The 23,645-nt window shown below is 43.7% G+C and overlaps 1 protein-coding gene across 10 annotated transcripts in view; it reads right to left on the bottom strand.

The window, feature by feature from the left end:
* BIN3 (bridging integrator 3) overlaps positions 1–23,645 on the bottom strand; it is a 173,941-nt gene that overhangs the window by 81,222 nt on the left and 69,074 nt on the right. For 9 of the 10 annotated variants that reach the window (XR_009758752.1, XM_061593416.1, XM_061593412.1 and 6 more), the window contains 2 exons: positions 7,340–7,380; positions 2,303–2,364 (listed from right to left, as the gene is read on the bottom strand). Coding sequence is in view for 9 of the 10 variants with exons in the window: in XM_061593416.1 (XP_061449400.1) it covers positions 2,303–2,364; positions 7,340–7,380 (103 nt within the window). In the remaining variant the exon portion in view is untranslated. Of the gene's footprint in view, positions 1–2,302; positions 2,365–7,339; positions 7,381–7,560; positions 7,645–23,645 lie in introns of those variants that run through there. The other variant, XM_061593410.1, reaches the window with a different exon arrangement.

Below are 23,645 nucleotides of genomic sequence, written 5' to 3' on the forward strand. Positions count from 1 at the left end.
CAGAACACAGCTGATACTTTGCCAGGCTTATGATGGACCTAGGAAAGGTGCATCAGTAGTTCAATCCAACTAAATATCAGCACTCACAGTTACTGGGGGATGGAGGCAGGATCCTCCAGAGGGCCTGAATGTGTAATTAAATTTGCCAAACAGCATCCAACCAGGGCTGGGTTTGTCCCAGCTTCCACTCACCAGTAGGAGGGACAGGCAAAACAAAGAAATAGGTACCCTCAAGTCCATAATTCAGGATGACATGCCTTAAAATGCAAAATCATCTCTTGCTATCTAGACAGAGCATGAGCTAATTTGTGATGATGCCACAAAGCTGAAGGGGGAGGGGAAAAGAGAGAAAGAGAGAGTCCTCCCACAGATCCTCTGGGGCTTGAAGTGATCCATATAAAACGCCCACTGAAAGGGAGAGGAGAGGAATTCTCTGCAAGGAAAATCTTACTAGAAGAATCTTAACAATGGGGACTTTTTTTAAAAAAAGGTTTGAATTGATCTGGACCATTTGTGCTTTGTGTGCATGGGCATGCCTCTGCACATATGAACACTGCAAGCATAAAGAATTAAATTTTGAGTTACTTCCAAATTAAAACACTATGCAGATAGGACTAAACGTGTAGGGCAGGAGTGGCTAGCCTGTGCCCCTACAAATACCCTTGACCATTGGCCATGAGCAGATGGGAGTTGTAGTGCAGCAACTTCTGGAGAGGCACAGTTTAGCCACCCTTGGTGTAGTACCTATGAGTGATGGGGATTGTGACTTCCCTGGACTCCTAGAGCATGCCTGCCCCAAACCACCTGATGTTGGGGCGTTTGATGCAGACAGAGCCCAAAAATTGCAGCTTCAGTCTAAATAATCATACTGGGGTACGCTCAAGCAACTGGTTCTATGTACTCTGAGATGTATTTGTTTGGGGTCCTCTATTGTAATGTGATCTGTAAACGTCAGACTAGGACAGAGCAAGTTTGATTCTCCCAGCCCATCTGTAAGCTCTACACACTTAGAACCATCCTTGTGTAAGTCAGGTATGAAGGAACCTGTGACCCTCCAGATGTTACTGGAGTCCAACTCCTACAAGCCGGGAAAGCATGGCCAATGGTCTTGGATGATGGGAGTAGTCTAGTGACCTTTGGTGGCCCACAGGTTCACCTATTCCTGGTATATGACATCATCATCATCATCATCATTATATATGACTTAGCTCTGCTGCTCTTACCACTGCTTAAGGATATTCAAAGGCAAAAGGAAATCCAAATTCTATACTATGCAAACATGAATTCTGTATTGAGAAAAAAATATGAATAAAAATTATATAAATTATAAGATTCATCCCTGTTGCATAGTTGCAAGCAGAGAGAGAGAGAGAGAGAGAGAGAGAGAGATCTTACCTTTCAGACCATTAGCTGCCCCTTGGGACTGAATGCTGCACTTGCCAGGCATTTTATAACTCTGCTATTCACATTCAGATAACAGGTAGATTACAGATTAAGACCATTTAGCCAACCACAAATCTGTTATTTTTTCTTCCCAGAAAACTTTCAGATTTTCACAGTTTCAGTCTTCAGGAAACCTGTTATTTTCTGCATGAGGGCCACTGTTTCCCAAAGAGCGGGGGTGGTGAACTGAGGATTTAGGGGTTCATAGGAATGAGAAGCCTCATTTTTGTTCCTATAAACAGCAGCCATGGCAAAATATCCACTGTTGTCTTAGTCATTCTGAGACTACTTGACCATGCTCTATGATAAGTAATTTCATTTCCCACAAGCCTCTACCTTCAGCTTGCTTAGTCTCCTTTTCTTACCCATGTTTGTCTGAATTCAGTGTTGGATATGTGGTTGAATGGGGTTCCTACTAAAGACATCATAGGAGTACAGATGCAAGGGGCCAATGCACAGAAAATGAATATCTGGAGGCCAGATGTTTCTCTCTGAAATCTCAGAAGCAAAACAGCTGTGTCAGTAACAGCTGTGTGTGTGAGAGAGAGATCCAGCTTGCTCACTGCTTCCTACGCTTATCACTTTGTCCCTGGCCAAGCCAAACAAAGCTGAGCATCAGCAAGGAACACCCTTAATAATTTTTCCTTACAGCCAAACAAAAAGGATTTGCTATACATTCATACTAGTTCATTGGTAGAACACAGCTTACAGAATCTTTATGTAAAAGGAAACATTCTGACTACTGAGAAAAGTCAAGGGACTGCAGATAAGTTTACAGCTCCACAATGTATGTCCAGCATAAAACCTAGAAAAAGATCCCTGTAGGCTTAGCTCCAGTTAATGCTTTCACATTACCTACCTAGGTCTGCATCTGTACTTTTCTTCATGTCCTTCTGCAGCTTCTTAGTCTGATCTTCCAGCCTAAAATAGTAAATTGAGTTTTGGTTTGACTCTTGTGTGTGATGAGAGACTATAGGACAACCTGCAGATGACTTGGAAGGAGTAGGGATGGAAACAGTGGGGGCAGTGGTTGATTCCAGCCTGCAACACAGAAGAGCTGACGGGGGCCAATAAAGAAGGCTAGCTAGTGGGGAAAAGATATAGGGGAAGTCATGCTTGCCAGCTGACATTTATTGGCCGCCTGTTTTAAGTACGAATCATCTCTGAGCAGCCAAGCACATTAGTGTTTATAAAAAGGGAAGTCTGTCCTTTTCATCCTTTTTTTTTTAATCAAAGAGCCAGAAAAGATTAACATAGGTTAGCAACAATTTGTACGGGGCTAGTAACTTTTGTGGATTTAATTACCAAGCTTGAGTAAGTTTAAAAACAGGGAGAAGCAGACATGATTAAAGAGTCTGATGGATGATACAGCACACTTCTAAGTTATCAAGGAGATGAGGATGTCAAGGGGATGTCAGGCTGTGCTGTAGATCCAGGAATCTTAGGAAGCTGTATTTATTTATTTATTTATTTATTTATTTAATTTAATTTAATTTATATACCGCCCTAAGCCCAAGGGCTCTCTGGGCGGTGTACATAACAATAAAACAATCAGAAAATATATACATACAATAATACAATGGAATCAAACCAAACAGACGTAAACAAAAATCAAAACAGCAGCAAAATACATCAATAAATATTAATAGTACACATTAAAATGCCTGGGAATATAAAAAGGTTTTCACCTGGCGCCAAAAAGATTGCAGCGTCGGCGCCAGGCGCACCTCATCGGGGAGACTGTTCCACAATTCGGGGGCCACAACCGAAAAGGCCCTAGTTCTAGTCACCACCCTCCGAGCTTCTCGATGGGATGGTACTCGGAGGAGGGCCTTAGATGTTGAGCGCAGTGTACGGGTAGTTTCATATTGGGAGAGGCGCTCCACCAGGTATTGCGGTCCCATGCCGTGTAAGGCTTTATAGGTCAAAACCAGCACTTTGAATTTAGCCCGGAAACAAATAGGAAGCCAGTGCAGACGGGCCAGAACAGGTGTTATATGAGCGGAACTTCTGGTCCGCGTCAACAATCTGGCCGGTGCATTCTGGACTAACTGTAGTTTCCGAACTGTCTTCAAGGGCAGCCCAACGCAGAGCGCATTGCAATAGTCCAATCTAGAAGTTACCAGAGCATGAACGACTGAGACGAGGTCGTCACTGTCCAGATAGGGACGTAGCTGGGCTACCAATCAAAGATGGTAGAAAGCATTCCGTGCCACTGAGGCTACCTGAGCCTCAAGAGACAGGGAAGGGTCGAAAAGAACTCCCAAGCTACGAACCTGTTCTTTCAAGGGGAGTGTAACCCCATCCAGAACAGGGTGAACATCCACCATCTGGGCAGAGAAGGCACTCACTAACAGCGTCTCGGTCTTGTCTGGATTAAGCTTCAGTCTGTTAGCTCCCATCCAATCCATTATCGCGGCCAGGCAACGGTTTAGTACGTTAACAGCCTCACCTGAGGAAGATGAAAAGGAGAAATAAAGTTGCGTGTCATCAGCGTACTGGTGACAACGCACTCCAAAACTCCTGATGACCGCACCCAGCGGCTTCATATAGATGTATCCAAAATAACTCTAAGGATCTGCGCAAGGATTTCCAATTGTGCAATGGGACTCCCCCTTTCTCCCTCCATGCCCAATCTAAATATGTTCTAGGGGTTCCCCCACCTCTGGAGCAGATTTGAGGAGGGCACAGGAGGAGGGAAGAAGTCACACTGTGCAAGTGGAAATCCTTGCGCTGACAGGGCACATTCATTGGACACTGCCCTCAGCCAATGCCTCTTTCTCCCCCCACCCTTTCCTCCACCTTTCTTCACTCTTTTAGCTACTGAAAACATAAGAGCAACCCTGCTAGATTAGATCAAAGGTCCATCTAGACCAGCATCTTGTTCTCACTGTGGCCAGCTTGATGCTTAATAGGAAAACCTGGAAGGAGGATCCAAGTGACTAGTGACTGATATTCAGAGACATTCCCAGGCCTTCCCATTTTGCCAGCAAGGCCATTTTTTCTGAAACCACACTCAGCTGCTCCACATCTGGTCATATGTAACATCAAGTACGGGGCAAGTAGAGACACAGCTGCAGAAAGCAGGACTGAACTCCTGCTGACATGCTCAACCCTACAGAAAGCAGGACTGAAACCCCTGTGCATCAGCTGGTACATGGGGAGTTCAATTCCGCTTGGTTACAGAGCGGCAGACCCTTATTTATTTATTTATTTATTTATACCACCCATTCATGCAATATAACATGACGGTGTACAGCAGCATATACAACCAAATATAAAACATATATAAAAATGATTAAGATGACTGACACCAACTCCATATGACATCAGATAATTGACAGATAGGTGTTCCTGCCCACCTGTTAAAGTTGGCCTGGTGGGGTGGATAAGAAAAAGATTTGGCCCAACAAGGTTCCCCATCCCTGGGACAGAGTCACAGACTAGCAAGAGTCTGACATAGTAGTGAAATAAAATCCCTCATGAGAGAGACCATGATTCCGTTCAGGCCAGGCCAAGCTAGGAGAAAACTATCTAAAGTGTAAAAGAAGCAAGAGAGCTCCCAGTTTAGTTAGATCAGGTGTGGGGAGCCTTTGACCCTCCAGATGTCAACTCCCATCATGTCTGGTCATTGGCAATACTTGCTGAGGCTGACAGGAGTTGTAGTTCAGCAACATCTGGAAGGCTAACAGTTCCCCACACCTGATTTAAACCATTATCTTCTAATGCTCTTAGCAAGCTGGCCAGTTTGGGGTGACCAGAGAGTGAGGGGACTGCGCAGAGTGTGTTTTGTCCTCCTTCCTGTCAATCAAGCTGGAAACCTCCCTTGCCGTCTCCCTCAATTATTTAGGCAGCTCCTCTGCCTCACCTTGGCATTGTGCAAAGTAGGACACTAAGTGTGCATTTAGCAGCACACTTAGCAATGCATTTGGGGACACACTTAAGATGCCCCAGCCCATATTATTTGGTGCACACCCTCTTTAGAACTGAGATCTGAAAGAACAAACTGAATATTGAAGTTGGAATTATATGAGATTACTGAGAGGTCATGGAGGATGTCGGAACACCTGATGCTGTTAATCCACTATCAAACAAGGAAGGACTAGGACTTAATTTGGCTGAGTCTCTTTAAGAGATGGGACTTTCAAATGGAGTAATAACGTTGGACATCACAGTGTGGGACCACATTTTCCTTGAACCAACTTTCTTCACATTTTTGATTATCTATGCTTACAATGGCACTGAAGCTTATTTGTATGTCAGAGACCACTTAAAAACAGTAAATGATTTTCATCTTTGATATGGAAAGGGGCTTGAGCCGAATAATGGGCAATGGAAACAAGTATATCCTTTGTCTTACACACAGACAGGCTTTCTTGTACCAGAGAATGAGACACACAAACATCAGGATTTGGAAAGCTCAGGTGGGAGATGGTTTCTGCCATGGCCACTATTTGATTGTTCCTTGCTTGGTCTGGTGTTTTTCCTTCCTGCTGCTCAAACATGATGGAAGCAAATAAAACTGCTGCCAACTACTTGCAAAACACCTGGGGGGCAGATGAGAGATTGCAGGATTGAGACTGCAGGGGAGGAGTGCCTTTGCAGGAGTAACAATTTAGAAGACAATTCCAGAAAGGTCAGCCAAGGTGAAATGACTCACCAAAAGGGCAAACCAATTTCAAGTCCAAAAGCCAATCAGAGGTTAAACTGCAAGGAACTCTGAGCTGCTTCATGTTACAAAACTCCTACACAGAAGGCATTTGTCTTATGTAGGTTTTAGCATGTTTGTGTACAACTAACCATAAACCACCGCATGAACATGTGTTACAGAGGGGAAGCTGTACAGAATTGTAGCTTCCCAGAGAGTGCATGTGCAGAGGTGGGAAAATGGATCCAGCAGATAGGCCAGATCCTTATCTCCTCCAGCCCGTGAGCCAACTTTGACAAATGAGCAGGACCACTCACCTGTCAACCATTTGATATCATAATTACTTCAGATTACTAACACCTGCCAAAGTTCAAAAGGAGGTCTCTGTAGTCACCAACCAGTGATTACAACAACCTTCTGTGAATACATGCTTTCAGTGCCAATCAGCTGATTGATGCTGGGAGCATGCCTTCAAAGGGGATTTCTGTAATAAATCATCAGCTGATCATCAGATACCGGGAGCACCTTTGAAATCTCTGCAGAGGGGGCAATGCTCCTAAAATTGGAGCATTTTCCCTTCTGCAGAGAAAGCAGTTTGTATTTCAAAGTGCTGGAGGAAGTTTGAATACAGATTGCTTTTTCTGCAGAGAAAAAAAATGCTCCACTTTAAAATATCATTTTTTAAAAGAAATTCCTCAGAAAACAGCTTGGATTTAAAGTACTTTGAATCCAAGGTGCTTCCTTCAGCCCCCTGGGTTGCACTGTGGAGTTTCTGGGAGGCAACTTCCTAGTGCAGCTGATTATCAGGGCTCCAGCTGTGCAGGGTCTCTTCAAGCACCAATAATCAGCTGATTGCCAGTGCTTGTAGACAGCCCTGTGCTGTGCTCTGAAGCCCTGACCATCAGCTGATAGCCGGGGCTTCAAAGCTCAGCTACAAACCAATACGCTGTAAACCCAGTTGCAACTTTACCTGCCCCTTACAGGCCAAATGGAGAGGTGTGATGGGCTTAATTAGGCCTGTAGGCTGGGGGTTTCCCACCCTTGCTTCATAAACATGCAAAATTCAAGTGTAACTACCTATATGGAAATCACTCTTTCATGACTTCTGTGTAGGAATTTTGCCATTTGTGAAATGGGCCTTAGTGTAATAATAAACCAACGCAGGCAAGTGTAAAGAAGAAAACAGGGCAAGAATGGAGCCTAGGAAGGGGCACACCCACTGCAACAAGCTGGGTTAAGAACACTTACTGCTGAAGCTTTCCATACTCCCGTTCAAAATCTCTCTCGACCTGTGAAAAGGAACAGAAGCCAAATCAGCTAAAAACATTGGGAGAATAACTAAAACAAAACAAAAAACACTCCACCCAATGCAATCAGCACTCCATCTTTCCAAGTGCAAAGCCCAAGAATAGACTATTTGTAGAATAGCAATAAATAAAGCACACCAAAATTCCACTCAAGAATCTTACTTGCTAAGGACGCCCCCCATAATCTGCAGAAAACGTATCACCCACGGTTGGCATAAAAGGGGCTTTAGGTCCTCAGAACCAAGGCTAGAAATTGAAAACAAGAAATCTAATATTTAAATGATTCCCCCCTCCTACATGTGATTTTATTTTCAGAGACTCAATAGCAATGGCATGATGGGAAGTTCAGTACTGAATGATTTGCAGAGCAATTCAAACAAACATTCCACCCTTTTTTGATATTCCACTTACAGAAGACCCATTACAAAAACATTATTTAAAACAACAACAACAAGCAAAATGCTTATAAAGGACCCTGGAATGCAGATATTGGCAGAACAGACAGAAGAAAGCCTTCAGGGTGACTTTGGTTTGAGTGGTCTTTTTATATATTTTTCCTTCTCAATAAGGATTGCTCACTTTGATCCAGCTGTGAGGCTGTCCATTCAATAGAATCTTTGATAGATCACCTTGTTTGAAAGCTGTTTCTTAAACAAAAGAAAACACACATTCATATATTTACGGCGGTCACCCCAATCCTTCCTGAATCTTGGGTCTCTCTCTTTCGCACCATCTTTGGAAGCACTTCATCCTCATTCCCAGTTTTACCCGGTGACACCCCCTCCTTTCCACCTTGGTCCCCTGTAACCAGCTCGGACATAGGGGAGTTAATTTCGTCGCTTCGCCCCGGCAAGGCCCCAGGTGAAGACATGATTCCTCCTGAGGTTTTCCTCCTAGACGGCAACTGGTGGGCTCCAGTCTTAGCTATTTTATTCACACATATTAACTCCACTGGTGACATCCCGCCAGGTTGGCGTTCCAGCATCGTTGTGCCCGTATTTAAGAAAGGAGATGCATCAGATCCACGCAATTACAGATCTATTAGCCTCCTAGATGTGACATCTAAGCTCTACGGGCGTTATCTCTTAAACAAACTCCTCACATGGGACTCCAGCCACTCCATTCTCCATGAGGAACAAGCTGGGTTCAGGAAGAGTAGGAGCACTGTCGATCATGCATTTGTCCTGCAGCACCTAATACACAAAACTACCAAGGGCCCAAATAAGTCTCTGTTTGCGGCCTTTGTAGATTTCACCTCTGCTTTCGACTTAATTGATAGGGACCTGTTATGGCACAAATTGGGCCAGACAAATATTGATAAAAGGCTGCTCTGGCTTATTCAGTCTCTCCACCAGGCCAACACCCTACAGGTCCGAATGGGACTGCAAGGCACCCTAACTCGTCCCATCCAGATCGTGAGAGGAGTGAAACAAGGCTGCATCCTGGCCCCTTTTCTATTTAATTTTTACATTAACGATATCATCCCCGAGATGGCTTCCCCCTCCTTTTTTTTGCCTTCGGTTGGGAACCGCAAGATCTCATTATTGCTTTATGCTGATGACCTGGTCTTACTATCCCTGAACAAAACTGGCCTCAAAAGGATGCTAGCCCACCTTGGTAACTTTTGTAAAGAGCAGCATCTGACTGTCAACTACTCCAAAACTAAGATCATGATTTTTGGTAAGAAGAGGCCTCATTCCAACTGGGTCCTCAATGGGCACCAACTGGAACAGGTTCATTCATTTAAATATTTGGGCCTGTGCTTCAGCGAGAAACTTTCATGGAAATACCAGCTTGAGGCAACCAAACTTTCATATGCCAGATCAACAGGCCAAATTAGAAGGTTTTTTTATACTAGAGGGGGGCAATTAGTTAACCCTGTGCTTAAGGTCTTTGTGGCTAAAACTTTAGCCCAAATCCTCTACCGGGCAAACTGTGGGGGGAATCGGCAAAACATGCAATAGAAGTCCTTCAAAATAAGTTCATGAGACAGGTATTGGGGCTGCCTCATGGGGCTCCTTCAGCCCACCTCAGAGCGGAGCTTGGCCTTCTATCCCTTTCAGCAAGATACTGGCGGAGACTATCTAGGATGGATGACTACTCCCTTCCCAAACTCTGTTGGTCTGAGCAACACAGGATCGGGGGATGGGCCCACCTGTGCCAAGCAAAATTAGAGATTTATAATCTTTCTATGGGGAAATATTTAAGCTTCAGCCCACATGCACTCAGGAACTGGATCTTTGACCACGACACATGTCAAGATCGGGCAGCAATTGCAGTAGCCCCCTTCTCTACCTGGTTCCCCCTATTCAAGGTTAATCATGCCAGACCACATTATTTCGAGGTTTTGACACATGCCCAACTGCGTAGGGCATTTACGGAACTTAGGTTCCAAATGATGCCCTCGGCATACCTCGATGGGAGATATCTGGGAATTCCAGCCAAAGAACGGAGACGTATTTTTGGGTGTAACCGGATAGAGGACATCACCCATTACCTGTTACACTGCCCCTTGTACGAGGATCCTAGAAGGAAATTTGTGGCCCAAAATATTAGTTCGCACCTAGAGACAAGCTCCCGGGAGTTCATAGTCAATCTTTTAGCCGACAACTTCAAACAAATAACAGTCACAGTGGCCAACTTTGCCTTGGCAGCTAGGAAGCTGCGAGCAAGACATATCAAGACCTACAATGTCCTGTGATGGTTTTTTTAAATCTGGACTAATTTTAGCCCTCCTGATGTCTTATTTGCCCATCTATTTTAAATTTCTTTTGTACCTTGCAAAGGCCTATGGCTACATGAAATAAAGTTTTGTTGTTGTTGACATTCATATATTTCTGACCTATTAATCAAGGTCGATAGAAGAGGGTCTTCTAGCACAGCAACCTTGCAAACTGCAGCTCACTTTGGGCACCTGAGTGGCAAAGTGTGGTACTGTACACACACATGCACACCCACACACACCCACACACCCAATAGTCTTAAACCACTACAAGCCCCAGACTACAAATAGGGAAGCAGGAAGGGAGCAGCTCAGTACTGAAATGCATTTATCATACAGCTCAAACGCGTACCCATCATACCTCCTCACAACTGTATGAGGCTGTCTTTGCAATCTATCTCTTCTGCTTTAGGGGCCACTGGTTATTTAAGGCAGAATGAAGTCAGCAGGCTGCACACGTCTAGAATGGCTTGCAGCAGAACAATCTCCACCACCACTTCTGTTGGGCTCCCAGGACAGTGCTTGGCTTCCTACTGCAAGGGAAATCCAAGTGTAGGGCCCAGGTACACACCGCCACTTAATAAAATAAAATATATATTATATATTTATCCTGCCTTTATTCCAAAGAGCTCAGAGCATTAGTTTAACCTCCCAACTGTGAGGGAAGTGAAAGGATGATTTGTCCAATGCTATCAATCCAGTGGACTACATGTCTGAACAGGGATTTGAACCTAGCTCCCCACATCCAAACACAAGAATTGAGCCTGTCACTTTCCTTGGCACACCAAGTGTAAGAGGAGTGGTGTTGATGGTTGTGGAGGTGGCAACTGTCCATCTTATGCTATACAAGGACGACGGAGCATACAGCCATCACATTATTAGCAATGAACAGTGACCTCACATGTTAAGCTATAGTGATTTTATTTCCTGACTCCTTATTGGCTTTCTGATTAGAAAGCAGAGAGGAAACTGCAACAGAGCACTATAGCAGCTGTCTGTCCCACAGGAGGAGAGGGCACTCCTGGAGTTGGTGACCATATATGGAACACAGAACCTCCTTTATACCAAGTCCATTTAGCTTATTATTGTCTAACTGGCAGCAACTTTCCAGGGTTTCAGGCAAAGGAAGGACTGTAGCTCAGTGGTGCTGCAGGTGCTTTGCATGCAAAAAATCCCAGGTTCAGTCCCTAGGATCTCCAGGTAAGGCTGGGAAAAGATTCCTGTCCTAAACTCTGGAGAACTACTGCCAGTTAGTGTAGACAATACTGAGCTAAATGGACCAATAATTCCAAAATCCTACTTGGAGATGCCAAGGACTGAACCTGGGATGGTGTATGCAAAGCATGTGCTCTACCACTGATTTACAGCTTTTCATCAATACAGCCCTTCTTCAGTCCTGAGGAATGAATCAGAAAGAAACAATGGGTTGAAAGGGTAGCTTAAGAAATGAAAACTGGAAGGTCTAGCTTGCCAATAATATTTCACCTTGAAAAATGTTACTATTGGGCCCATTTCTGACATGCAAGCAACTAATTTACACTATTATAAAAATTGTCAAGACTTCATCCAAAAAAATCCAGGAGATTGAAGTGCTGGTGAGGCTACTGAGCCACTCACTAAATTACAGAGTTCCTCGGGGGAAGTTAATAATCAATCTTATGCACGTTTAGCCTGAAAGTAAGTCCCACTGAATGTAGAACAGGAGTGAGCAGCCCCAGTCTACAGGCTGTATGCCAACCACAACCAGAATTCATCAGCTTCTGGGGTCATCTTCCAACCATCTGCTATACCGCAGGGAGCAGCTGAGAAGGAAAGGGGCTTTGATGTTGTACAAAGTATGCAATTGTAGTTCCTTCCTTTGCAATAAGATGTGTAGCAAGATGATCAAAGCAGAAGGAAAAATGTTTTAGCAAACTTGTGTTCCTTATAAATATGCAAAAAGTAGTCCACACATTTTGCAACTGCATGCATGCAATTTTGTGGGTGCAATTACATTTTGAAGCTGTACGACAGGGCTTACAGTTCAACTGCCTGCTGACCTTATTTGCATTATTTTGTTGGAATTGCTGAGGGTTTTCGCCTTTTGTGCAGTCAGGTCCGATAAAGGGTGATTGAGAAGTTTTTTAAAAAAATAAATAAACAGTCTATAGAGAAAACCAATGGGAAATTTAAGTGGAGTTACTAAGAATTAAATATGTGTCCCAGTTTTCATGGGAAACAGTTTTGTGTTTCTGTGCATCTACCCCCATCCACTTCCCACCAAGTTAACGTGAGTCTCAGGCAGAAAAAAAAATCCCCATCCCTGCAGTACAACTAGCTTCTGAGTAAACATGCATAAGATTACACAGAATACCAACTTAATTCTGTAATATGGTATGTTTAGGATGGAGAATAGTAACTACCATGTCAGTATGTCATGACATTAGGTTGGTGAGAACTTTAAGTAACAGAATGACATTACACATCAGTGTGGTTTGCAAACATGATGCGCTTGGGTTAAGTATCCATACAATTGCTTAGGGCTACAGCGTCCATTGCTCTAGTCTTGGTTTAGCCTTTGTAAGATTAAGCTGAGAATCTTTTCCTGTCTCAAAGCATCTTTTGCTGCTGTTAACTGATGCATTAGAAGTACTAAGCTGGGAAACAAGAATGCCACTTTAATTTTGGAAATCAGAGTTGCTCATTATAACTGAGCAATTTCCAACAATTTCCGTTGCAAGGAAAATGCTTTAAATCTAGGGAATCTTAAGAGAAACAAACAGAAAATTGCACTGGAAAAAAATCCAAGCAGTTTGAACTTTGTATTAGGAAATGTAGTTCTTGCTCGTTTAAAAAATGTGCAAGTGACACATTTTCTTTCATTCCTTCCACCCCAACCCTGGTCTTTAGGGTATTTCCATGTGCTTAACAGATTCAGCATTTGCCACCCACACCTCAACAACAATGAATGCTGAATATTATATTTTTGTTATATGATTTCCTAGGATACCCTTATCACTACAACTTTACTCAAGATTGCCATCAGTAAAAGTTTCCAAACCTAAAGACATAATTCAAAATAAATACAACTACATAATCTATTTGCAGGTTATATCTCCAAGTCTTAGCAAGGAATTGTGTAATTTTCATATTTTATAGTTTTCAGAGTTTTCATATTTTAAAAGTGAGAGTGTAATCTAGTCTGATGTCCTCTTAAGCAAGGCTTATTGTTACCAAACTCCAAAGCCTGGATAAGGGATGAAGTCTTAACCCTGACTGAAGTTGATGCCATGTACCGTACCCATGATAAAAGAAGGTGACATTCTCTCTAGGGAGGGGCCTATGTCTATCACATCTGGCTCCTGCTCTCTTAATAGAGTGGCTAGAGTGTCACACTAGGACCAAGAAGACCAGTTGGAATCAATACTTGGCTATGATTCTAGGTGACCTTGGACTAGTCACTATTTCTCAGCCTTAGCCTACCTCATAGGATTGCTGTAAGGATAAAATTGGGAGGGGTTCATCACACACACCACCCTGAGCTCCCTTGTAGAAAGGTGGGCCAAACATGTGCCACCGTGGGCTCCTGCTGGGAGAAAGGGCGGGATATAAATCTAATAAATAGATAAATAAATGTAATAAATATTAACATAAAATTACAGTTAAGTGAGAGTATGTTACATCTGCATTGACCCCAGGAGGCTACACAATCTGCATTGTTGAGCAATCATTCCTTCCACCTATGTGGTTGGATGGAGGACCTGCACAAGCTGGAACTTTCAGCACTCTAATCAAAGTGCTGTACAGTAGACAAAAGGAGCTGTACGGATTTGATGAGCTAGGCAAGTACATTTGATCCATGAAATAAGCACTGTGCAAATAACACACTCTTAAGAGACTACAACAGGTTATGGTAGGGGGCAGTCTCCTCAGAGGTAAGAAACGTATTGCAAATACATGGACGAAAGTGAAAGGAATGGGTGGCTTTATTGTCACAAGATCAAAAGATGGATAAGTCAGCATGCCATGCAAAATAGGGAAATGTTACATGCTCCTATAACTAGAATACTAAAATAGAGAGGGGACCCCAGCACACACACAGTGCTCTAGGCATTCATGAACCAAAAGAGATACCTAAAGAAATTCTAATACTTCACATTAAAATCCCCACATGGTTTTAATTAACACTGCTACAAGGCCACCACCATTTCAAAGCAAAGCCCTGCAGATGTAAATAGTCTCCTGGTTTTATGGCAATCTCCATGAAAAATCATCTCAGTTTTGCAAATCCAAGTCTATCCAGAGGCACCTCAGTCTGATGGCTATTTGGGTTGTGTTGGCTAGTATACAGTTTGTGATGCCCTACCTATTCTGTGTCTACTACTACAAAAACAAAACTGCTACTGGTATCTATGTTGAAAGACTATGTACAAGCAACTATATTTGCTCACTACCAAAAATGGTCTTCCCAGGAACTGGGGCTGGATCAGTGCGTAGGATGTTTGCACTGCCACTGCCTGTGTTGCAGGCTTGCCAAAATCCACAGCAGCTGATGCCTTCAGGTCAGGTAACAAGCACAAAAAATAAAGCCACCCTACGTTTCTATGGGTGTTCCGGTGGTAAAAATAGCTGCTGAATTGTTGCTTCTATTTATATGTCCATGTGTGAACTGTCCTGGTTGCCTTAGAAGGCAGGGTGTCAGAGGTTTCCATATCGGCACCAACTCGGAGTTGCTACCACAATTTTTTTTATCACACAAAGATGCCTATTTAACACAGACAAAGAAGATCTGGGCCTGACATTAAGCCTATGCAATATTTTCTATTTTAACATAGGCTGTTTTCTAAGCTTACTTTTTCACCCAGTTCAATCACTTTTTCTCCTTCTTTCACACATGTGCACACACACACAGCATCAAACCATTAATTTCCTCTGATCCTAAAGGATTAAAAAAAAAAAAAAACCCTCTGGACATAGCAAAAATAATGACTATTATGTACCACTAATATTAGGCCAAGAGCTTTCTGGAGGACAGGCCATAACTTAGCGGTAGAGCACCTGTTTTGCATGCAGAAGATCCCAGGTTTCATTTCTACATCACCAACTAAAAGAACCCAGGTAGCAGGCGATGGGAAAGTCTCTGGAAAGCCACTGCCAGTCAGAATAACAGACAATTCTGGACTTAACTCAACAAAGTCTGGACCTGGTACAAGGCAGCTTTCTATGTTCCTAGGCTGCTGGTAAAGCTAAGACATTAACCAGCAGGGCAGCACATGAACAGAAAGATGGAAATACTACTAGTATTGACCATTTATTAAGCACTCACAGCGGGGATAGAGGAACCTGTAGCCCTCCAGATGTTGTTGGAGCCAACTGCCACCAGGCTCAGCCAGCACAGTCAAAGATCAGGGATGATGGGCATTGGGTGTCCAATAACAACTGGAAGGCCACAAGTTCCCCATCCCTCATCTACATTTAAAGCAAAGCACTAAACTGGGAAAACACATCTTGTTTGGCCTTCCTCTTTTTCTACTCCCTTCTGTTTTTACCAGCATTATTGTCTTTTCTAGTGAATCATGTCTTCTCATTATGTGTCCAAAGTATGATAACTTTCGTTTCATCATTTTAGCTTCTAATTATAGTTGTTGTTTAATTTGTTCTAACACCCAGTTATTTGTCTTTTTCGCTGTCCGTGCAAAGCTCTCCTCCAACACCACACTTCAAAGGATTCTCACTATTAAAGCAACCCTGTTTCTTCTTAATTCCTCATTGCCTGCATAAAGTATTTTGTAATTGCCCGATTGAAAATGTCCCATTCCCGTCCACTTTAATTCACTCACACCAAGTGTTGTAATGTTGACACGCTCCATTTCTTGCTTGACAATTTGTAACTTTCCCTGGTTCATGCTTCTCACATTCCATGTTCCTATTGTGTGCGTCGCACAACTCTGGACTCTCCTTTCGCATCTGTGAGCATCAGCCTCTGGGCTTCTTTTCAGCTTTGACCCGGCTGCGTCATTAGTCACAGCGCTACTCGTACTTGTCCTTTGTTCTTCCCCAGTAGCTCGATGAGTGCCTTCTGACCTGGGGGTGTCATCTTCCAGCACTATCTCGTGTTCCATTTTGGATACTCTGTTCATAGGGTTTTCATGGTAAGAGGTATTCAGAGGTGGTTTACCATTGCCTTCCTCTGAGTTTGGATGCATCTTAGTCTGGTGTCTCAGCTTTGACCATTCCACCTTGGATGACCCTGCTAGGAGTTTAACCTCTTGGTCTAGACTCCTGACAGCATTTTTCTCAGCTTCTTCAACACTCTCAACCCCCCTTACCATGTTAAGGTGTGCATCCTAGAGGGGGTCACTCAGCTGTGCCCCTCTAAATTGTATCTGCTGGAAGTTGCTATTTTAGCCCTGTGTATTCATTATCTTGCATTGTGCCATTTTTTTTGAAAAAAATACTTTTAACTGTAAGCTATCCAGGGAACACTGTAGTGTTGAAGGAATGAGATTTAAATATAGCAAACAGCTCAGTGGCCAAGCACATGCTTTATGGAAAGTCCAAGTCTCAGCATTCCCACTTAAAAAGACATCTCAAGTAGCAGGGCCAGGAAAGACCTGTGCCTGAGATCTTGGACAGACAGTACTGAGCTAGGTAGCTAGACCAATGATCTGAGAATAGGAGGCAGGTTCACAGGACAATAGGAGGCAGAACATACTAGAGACGAAGACTTATTTATTTGTATTTATTAGGATCTGCATACCACTCAGTCATAAAAACCTGTAAATAGTTTACATAAAATCAAACATATCATATATTTTCATGTAACCCATTTAATGTAATCACAGTTAAAAATAAGTTTACCTAAAAGTTTTTCAAAATATACATTCAGGAATTCAGCAGATTATTTACATATAAGTGGAACCAAATAGTCCTTAAGATAGCAGAGCTGGCCTACAGAGCAACTCATGCAACCAAGCACCCTCTCCAGACTGTACCAGCAAATGCCATCTATAAATTTATTTATTTAATTTAATTTATATACCGCCCTAAGCCCGAAGGCTCTCTGGGCGGTGTACATAAAAGATAAAACAAGCACAGTGTATAAGTACAATAAATACAATAAATCAAGAACCAAAAACAAACAAACAATAAAAGAACCAAACAACGTCCAAAATACAAGATAATAGTGAAATACTGTTAAAATACACTTTAAAATGCCTGGGAGTATAAAAAGGTTTTCACCTGGCGCCGAAAAGATAGTAGCGTCAGCGCCAGGCGCACCTCATCGGGGAGACTGTTCCACAGTTCGGGGGCCACCACTGAAAAGGCCCTAGTTCTAGTCACCACCCTCCGAGCTTCTCGATGGGATGGCACTCGGAGGAGGGCCTTAGATGCTGAGCGCAGTGTACGGGTAGGTTCATATTGGGAGAGGCATTCCGCCAGGTATTGCGGTCCCATGCCGTGTAGGGCTTTATAGGTCAAAACCAGCACTTTGAATCTAGCCCGGAAACAAATAGGAAGCCAGTGCAGACGGGCCAGAACAGGTGTTATGTGAGCGGACCTTCTGGTCCGCGTCAGCAATCTGGCCGCTGCATTCTGGACTAGCTGTAGTTTCCGAACAGTCTTCAAGGGCAGCCCAACGTAGAGCGCATTGCAGTAGTCCAATCTAGAAGTTACCAGAGCATGAACGACTGAGGCGAGGTCGTCAATATCCAGATAGGGACGTAGCTGGGCTACCAATCGAAGATGGTAAAAAGCATTCCGTGCCACCGAGGCCACCTGGGCCTCAAGAGACAAGGAAGGATCGAAAAGAACTCCCAAGCTACGAACCTGTTCCTTCAAGGGGAGTGTAACCCCATCAAGAACAGGATGAACATCCACCATCTGGGCAGAGAAGGCACTCACCAACAGCGTCTCAGTCTTGTCTGGATTGAACTCTGAGTTCGCTCACTCTGACCACTTTGGCTGCACTCACTCTCTCTCACACACACACATTCATTCATTCATTGGCGATCACTCGTGGCTGAGTAAGATTGTCTTCCAAGATAAGGTCTTTAACAGTGGGTCCGTAAGTGACTGTGGAGGCCAATTCTGGATCCACACAGCCTCCCACAGTGAGGACATAGGTTTCCAGATGGAAGATGGTCAGATGAGGATTTGCTTGACGTGCCTTCCGCTTAGCTCGTTTGTCCCTTGTGCTTCTTCAAAGTCCATAGCACCTTTGATAATGGCCGACCTCCAATTGGGACGCTCATGGACCAAGGCTTCCCAGTTCTCGACGCTTATGTTACATTTTTTTAGATTAGCTTTGAGAACATCTTTAAACCTCTTTTGCTGTTCACTGATATTCCGTTTTCCATCCTTAAGTTGGGAGTAAAGTAGCTGCTTTGGAAGACGGTGATCAGGCATTCAAACAACATGGCCGGTCCAGCGAAGTTGATGTTGGAGGATCATTGTTTCAACACTGGTGGTTTTTGCTTCTTCCAATACGCTAACATTAGTCCGCCTATCTTCCCAAGTAACTTGCAGAATTTTCCAGAGGCAGCATTGGTGGAATCTTTCAAGACGTTGGGAGTGGCGTTTATAGATGGTCCATGTTTCACAGGCGTACAGTAAGGTCAGTAGCACAATGGCTTTGTCAATAAGCATTTTGGTCTCCCTGCGAATATCCCGATCATCGAATACTCTATGCTTCATTCAGGAGAATGCGGCACTCGCAGAGCTCAGACGATGCTGAATTTCAGCGTCGATGTCCGCTTTTACAGAGAGATGGCTGTCAAGATAAGAAAAGTGATCGACATTCTCCAGCGTTGCACCATTAAGCAATCACAACCATACACAATCACAATCTGCCAACACCCTTCTCAGACTCCAGCCCTGCAAGTGAATCGTCCATTGAGGGACCATTGACAGTCATTGTGAAATAATCATACATCTGATAAAGGCCCTGACCACCATTTATGGTCACCAAGACAGAAGAAACTCATAAATATATGCCAAGTATACAGCTGCTCCCAAGGTGCTTACACTGCTCAGCTGGCTGTCATGGGCAAACCTGCTCATCCCTAGACTGGATATTTGCCTCTCTACGGAATATGTTACTTTGTACTCTTAACGTAATATAGGATGTGCACTGCCCTCAAAATACACTTCAAAGATTCTTGGCAGGCAATGGCATTTGAGTGAACAAATGGGAGGTGGAGGAAAATGGAAGATGGGGAACAGCCCATATCCTAAGCACATGCTGAAGGAGTTGTTACATATTAATACACATAAAGTAGCAGTTAATAATTCCCATAATTTGTTATAATATATAATTGCATTCAGATATTTTGATAACCTACACCACAGAACAATAACCTCATGTATGGCAACATAAACAACCACTTAATTGGCATAACTGATCCAGGAGCAGATTGTGGGGTTTCTTGAGATGCCAAATATAATCTAAACATGGTGTCAACAATAACTTCTAGCATTCATTTAACACTTTGAACTCTCAAAAAGTGCTTAACCTGAATTGGCTGCATTCAGATGTTACAATAAATTCATGGTTTATCATGATGGGAATAAGCCTAAGCAAGCCTGAGGTGTGAATGCTCCTCCTCCATTTTCCTCCTCCAACACAACCTACAAGAAGCAGTTGGGAAGCTCTCACTTTCATTTTTTATTAATTACCGTTTCTAGTGTCATCTCCACCCAATAAAATGTGGCTTATCTTAACTAGTTTGCTTTAAACAAGCCAACTTCAAAATCATGGTTATGAAAACTAGCTTGTTTCAAACAAACTGTTTGATTAATTACAATTTAGATTTCAGACATAACCAGAGCCGCATTAAGACATGCTGAGGCTCTAAATTGTGTCAAGATTCAGAGGCCCCATCCCATAAAGAATAAAGAGAAGAAAAGTGGTGGGAAAGTGACAAGGAGGTAATTAGCGGAAATGATGCCTGGTATGGAACAGGACTTTAGAATGCATTGGTAGGCCAGCTCCCATTGCCTCCTCTTGAAGTCTGAGGTAAGGTTGGGCAACCTGTGGATGATGCGAGTAGTCCAGCAGCCCTGGAAGGAAAGTTGATCGGACTGGGTGTGGATTGGGATGGGGAGGTCAGGGTTCCAAATTTTGGTGGTGGATTTTATATGAAAGGTTATTTAAGCAAAAACAATTTTAATTAAAATAAAACTTCTTAGTTATCTCCAAAATATTTAGAAGTCCCTCATAATGTGAGCCCCTAAGGCATGGCTTACTTGACTTGTTCCTGTCCTGTTCAGAGCAGGATTCAGGAGGCTGAGACACAGGTGAAATTAAATCTTGTTTTATTAAAGTAATGAATACATCAAAAGCAGTGCGCTTCATAGAAACCTCTAAGCTAGCTCCCTAGAATTCCCTAACTGCACTCTAGACATGCTCTGCAATGTGTGAAGAAAGTTGACTCAGCAGCTCAACCCAGAGAGCTGCAGTCTTAAGTAGGGAAAGTTTTAGATCATAATCTCTGACTCCTTCGCAAGTCCTGCCTCTGTCCTGTCCGCTTCTCGTAGCGTCGAGAGCGGGGTGACAGGGGCGTGCTTCCAACGGCTCATCCGAAAGAACCGTCTCCTTAGCAACAAGCTGGAGGTCATGGGGCGGTGATGCACTTGAAACATCCCGAGAGCCGCTTGGTAAAGGGGGAGTCAATGTGCCCTCCGAAACATTTTCCAACGGCTTATACGACTTGTCTGGGGGTGGTGCGCTCTCCTCTTCGGAGACCGTGCCATCCGTGGGAACTGGCCCGGACTCAACCTCACTCCCCCTCCCAAGGTCTTGCTGAGACTCAACAACTCCTGGGTCTTCTGCGCCTTCTGACAGCTGGGAAACCTGAAACTCATGTCTTCCCCCTCCCTGGCCCTTGTGGGGGAGCAGAAATCTGGCACTGGAGATAAGATGAAATTGCGCAGCACTAAATTAATTGGAAGAAAAGATTTTCAGTCTCCTCCTTGTGGCCACGTCAGAGGAGGAGCAAGATGTGAGCCCAAGGTTTGTACCAGACACAATAAATCAGAGTTTATTGTCTTGACCGAACCCAGCCATCATCTCAGTAATACTTACAATACCACACCAACACCGCCGTTAACTACATTTGAATCCACTCTTCCTCCAAGGGGCAGAGGGTGACTTATATGGTTCTTTCCATATGGAAGGAAGGTCAACATTATATAGCTCCATAGTGGACGGGGAGGGGGAGGCACTGGGAGAGAGAGGTATGCCTAAAGCAGTAAATTCATGCCAGAGGTGAGATCTGAACTGCCTCTGGATCTTAGTTACTCTGCCACACTTGTTCAAATAGTATGTTGTATTAGATACAGACCCCCTCTAGGATGCACATCTTGACGTGGTGAGGGGGTTTGAGAGTGCTGAAGAAGCTGACAGCAATGTCATCAGGAGTCTAGACCAAGAGGCTACACTCCTACCAGGGGCACCCACGGTGGAATGGTCAAAGTTGAGACACCAGACTAAGATGCATCCAAACTCAGAGGAAGGCAATGGTAAACCACCTCTGAATACCTCTTACCATGAAAACCCTATGAACAGAGTATCCAAAATGCAACATGAGATAGTGCTGGAAGATGACACCCCTAGGTCAGAAAGGACTCAAAGAGCTACTGGGGAAGAACAAAGGACAAGTACGAGTAGCACTGTGACTAATGACGCAGCTGGGTCAAAGCTAAAAGGAAGCCCAGAGGCTGATGCGCACAGATGTGAAAGGAGAGTCCAGAGTTGTGCGACGCACACAATAGGAACATGGAATGTGAGAAGCATGAACCAGGGAAAGTTACAAATTGTCAAGCAAGAAATGGAGCGTGTCAACATTACAACACTTGGTGTGAGTGAATTAAAGTGGACGGGAATGGGACATTTTCAATCGGGCAATTACAAAATACTTTATGCAGGAAATGAGGAATTAAGAAGAAACGGGGTTGCTTTAATAGTGAGAAGTGATGTAGCAAAAGCAATTAGAAGCTACAACGCAAGGTCTGAGCGAGTGATATCAATGAGATTAAATGGGAAATCTATTAACATAACCATCATCCAAGTCTAAGCTCCAAAGTCAAACACAGAAGAAGAATTGGAGAGATATTACGCAGAAGTACAGGAGGAAATTGATCACACACCAAAACAAGATATGATGATAATCATGGGGGACTGGAATGCAAAAGTAGGGAACAGAGAAGAACTAGGAATTGTGGGGAAATGGGGCTTAGGTGACAGAAATGAAGCAGGAGAAAGTCTTATTGAATTCTGTGAAGCCAAGAATTTGTTTCTTGAAAACACATTTTTTGAACAACCGAAAAGACAACTGTACATGTGGACATCACCAGATGGTCAACATAGGAATCAAATTGATTATATAATGGGCAACGGAAGATGAAGAAGTTCCATACTTTTTGCAAAAACAAGGCCAGGAGCAGACTGCGGTACAGACCATGAACTGGTCGTATCGAAAATCAGAGTAAAGCTAAAGAAGAACAACAAAGCAATCATAATGCCAAAATACAATTTAAATAACATCCCAGAAGAATATAAAGATCAAATAAGGAACAGATTTGAGGCTTTAAACTTAGTTGACAGAGAACCAGAAGAACTATGGAGTGAAGTGAGAGAGATGATCAGGAAAGAATGCAAAAAGACAATACCTCTAGTTAAAAAGAGAGAAAGACCTCAATGGATGCCTGAAGAAACTCTTAAACTGGTTAAAGAGAGAAGGAAAGCAAAAGCAAAAGGAGATAGAAACACAGTCAGAACCCTAAATGCAACAATACAGCAACTAGTACGTAGAGACAAAGAAAACTATTACAATAGTTATTGCATAGAAATAGAAGAGGACAACAAAAAGGGTAGAACAAGAGCTCTATTCCAAAAGATTAGAGAAATTAAAGGGAAATTTAAACCACGAGTAGGGATGTTAAATAATCAACATGTCATGGCCCCCTCAGAGGACTCCTCCGATGAGGACGACTCGGGAGTAACAGCAGTAGACCCAGGAGCAGCAGACCCAGAAGGAGACACGGAAGAGACTCCTGAGAATCCAGCTCCTTCTCCCCCTCAGCTGCAGAGCACCCCAGATACAGCGGAGGCCCTGCAGCCAGACGCAGACAGTGAACAGGATACTCCCCCCTCACCTGCAGAACGTAGACAGCAGAAGGTCAGGCAGAAGAGAGGCAGGCCTGTCCCCTTAAGGCCCAAACGCTGAGGGCTCACACCTGCTGTCAACCCTGCTCTTTATAAGGCACACCTTGGCTGCAGCTTGTTGCTGACTGCAACGTCAGGCGTGGCTTCGTGTATTCCCAGTTTCCCTGCAGTATCTCTTGGACTGACCCCTTGGCAATTGATCCCGGACCTCTACTGACCTCGCTTCTGGACTTGTGACTTGGCAAGTAAGCTTCAGACAGGCCTGGGCCTTATCAGGTTCCCTCCTCGTTGGCCTGGCAGATTTACAACCAGTCTGCCGGCTAAGGACTTCCCTTCCCTGCTAACGACCCAGGAATTTCCAACCCCCACTGCTGACTC

This window comes from Rhineura floridana, chromosome 12 (assembly GCF_030035675.1).
Source record: "Rhineura floridana isolate rRhiFlo1 chromosome 12, rRhiFlo1.hap2, whole genome shotgun sequence".
Lineage (NCBI taxonomy): Eukaryota > Metazoa > Chordata > Lepidosauria > Squamata > Rhineuridae > Rhineura > Rhineura floridana.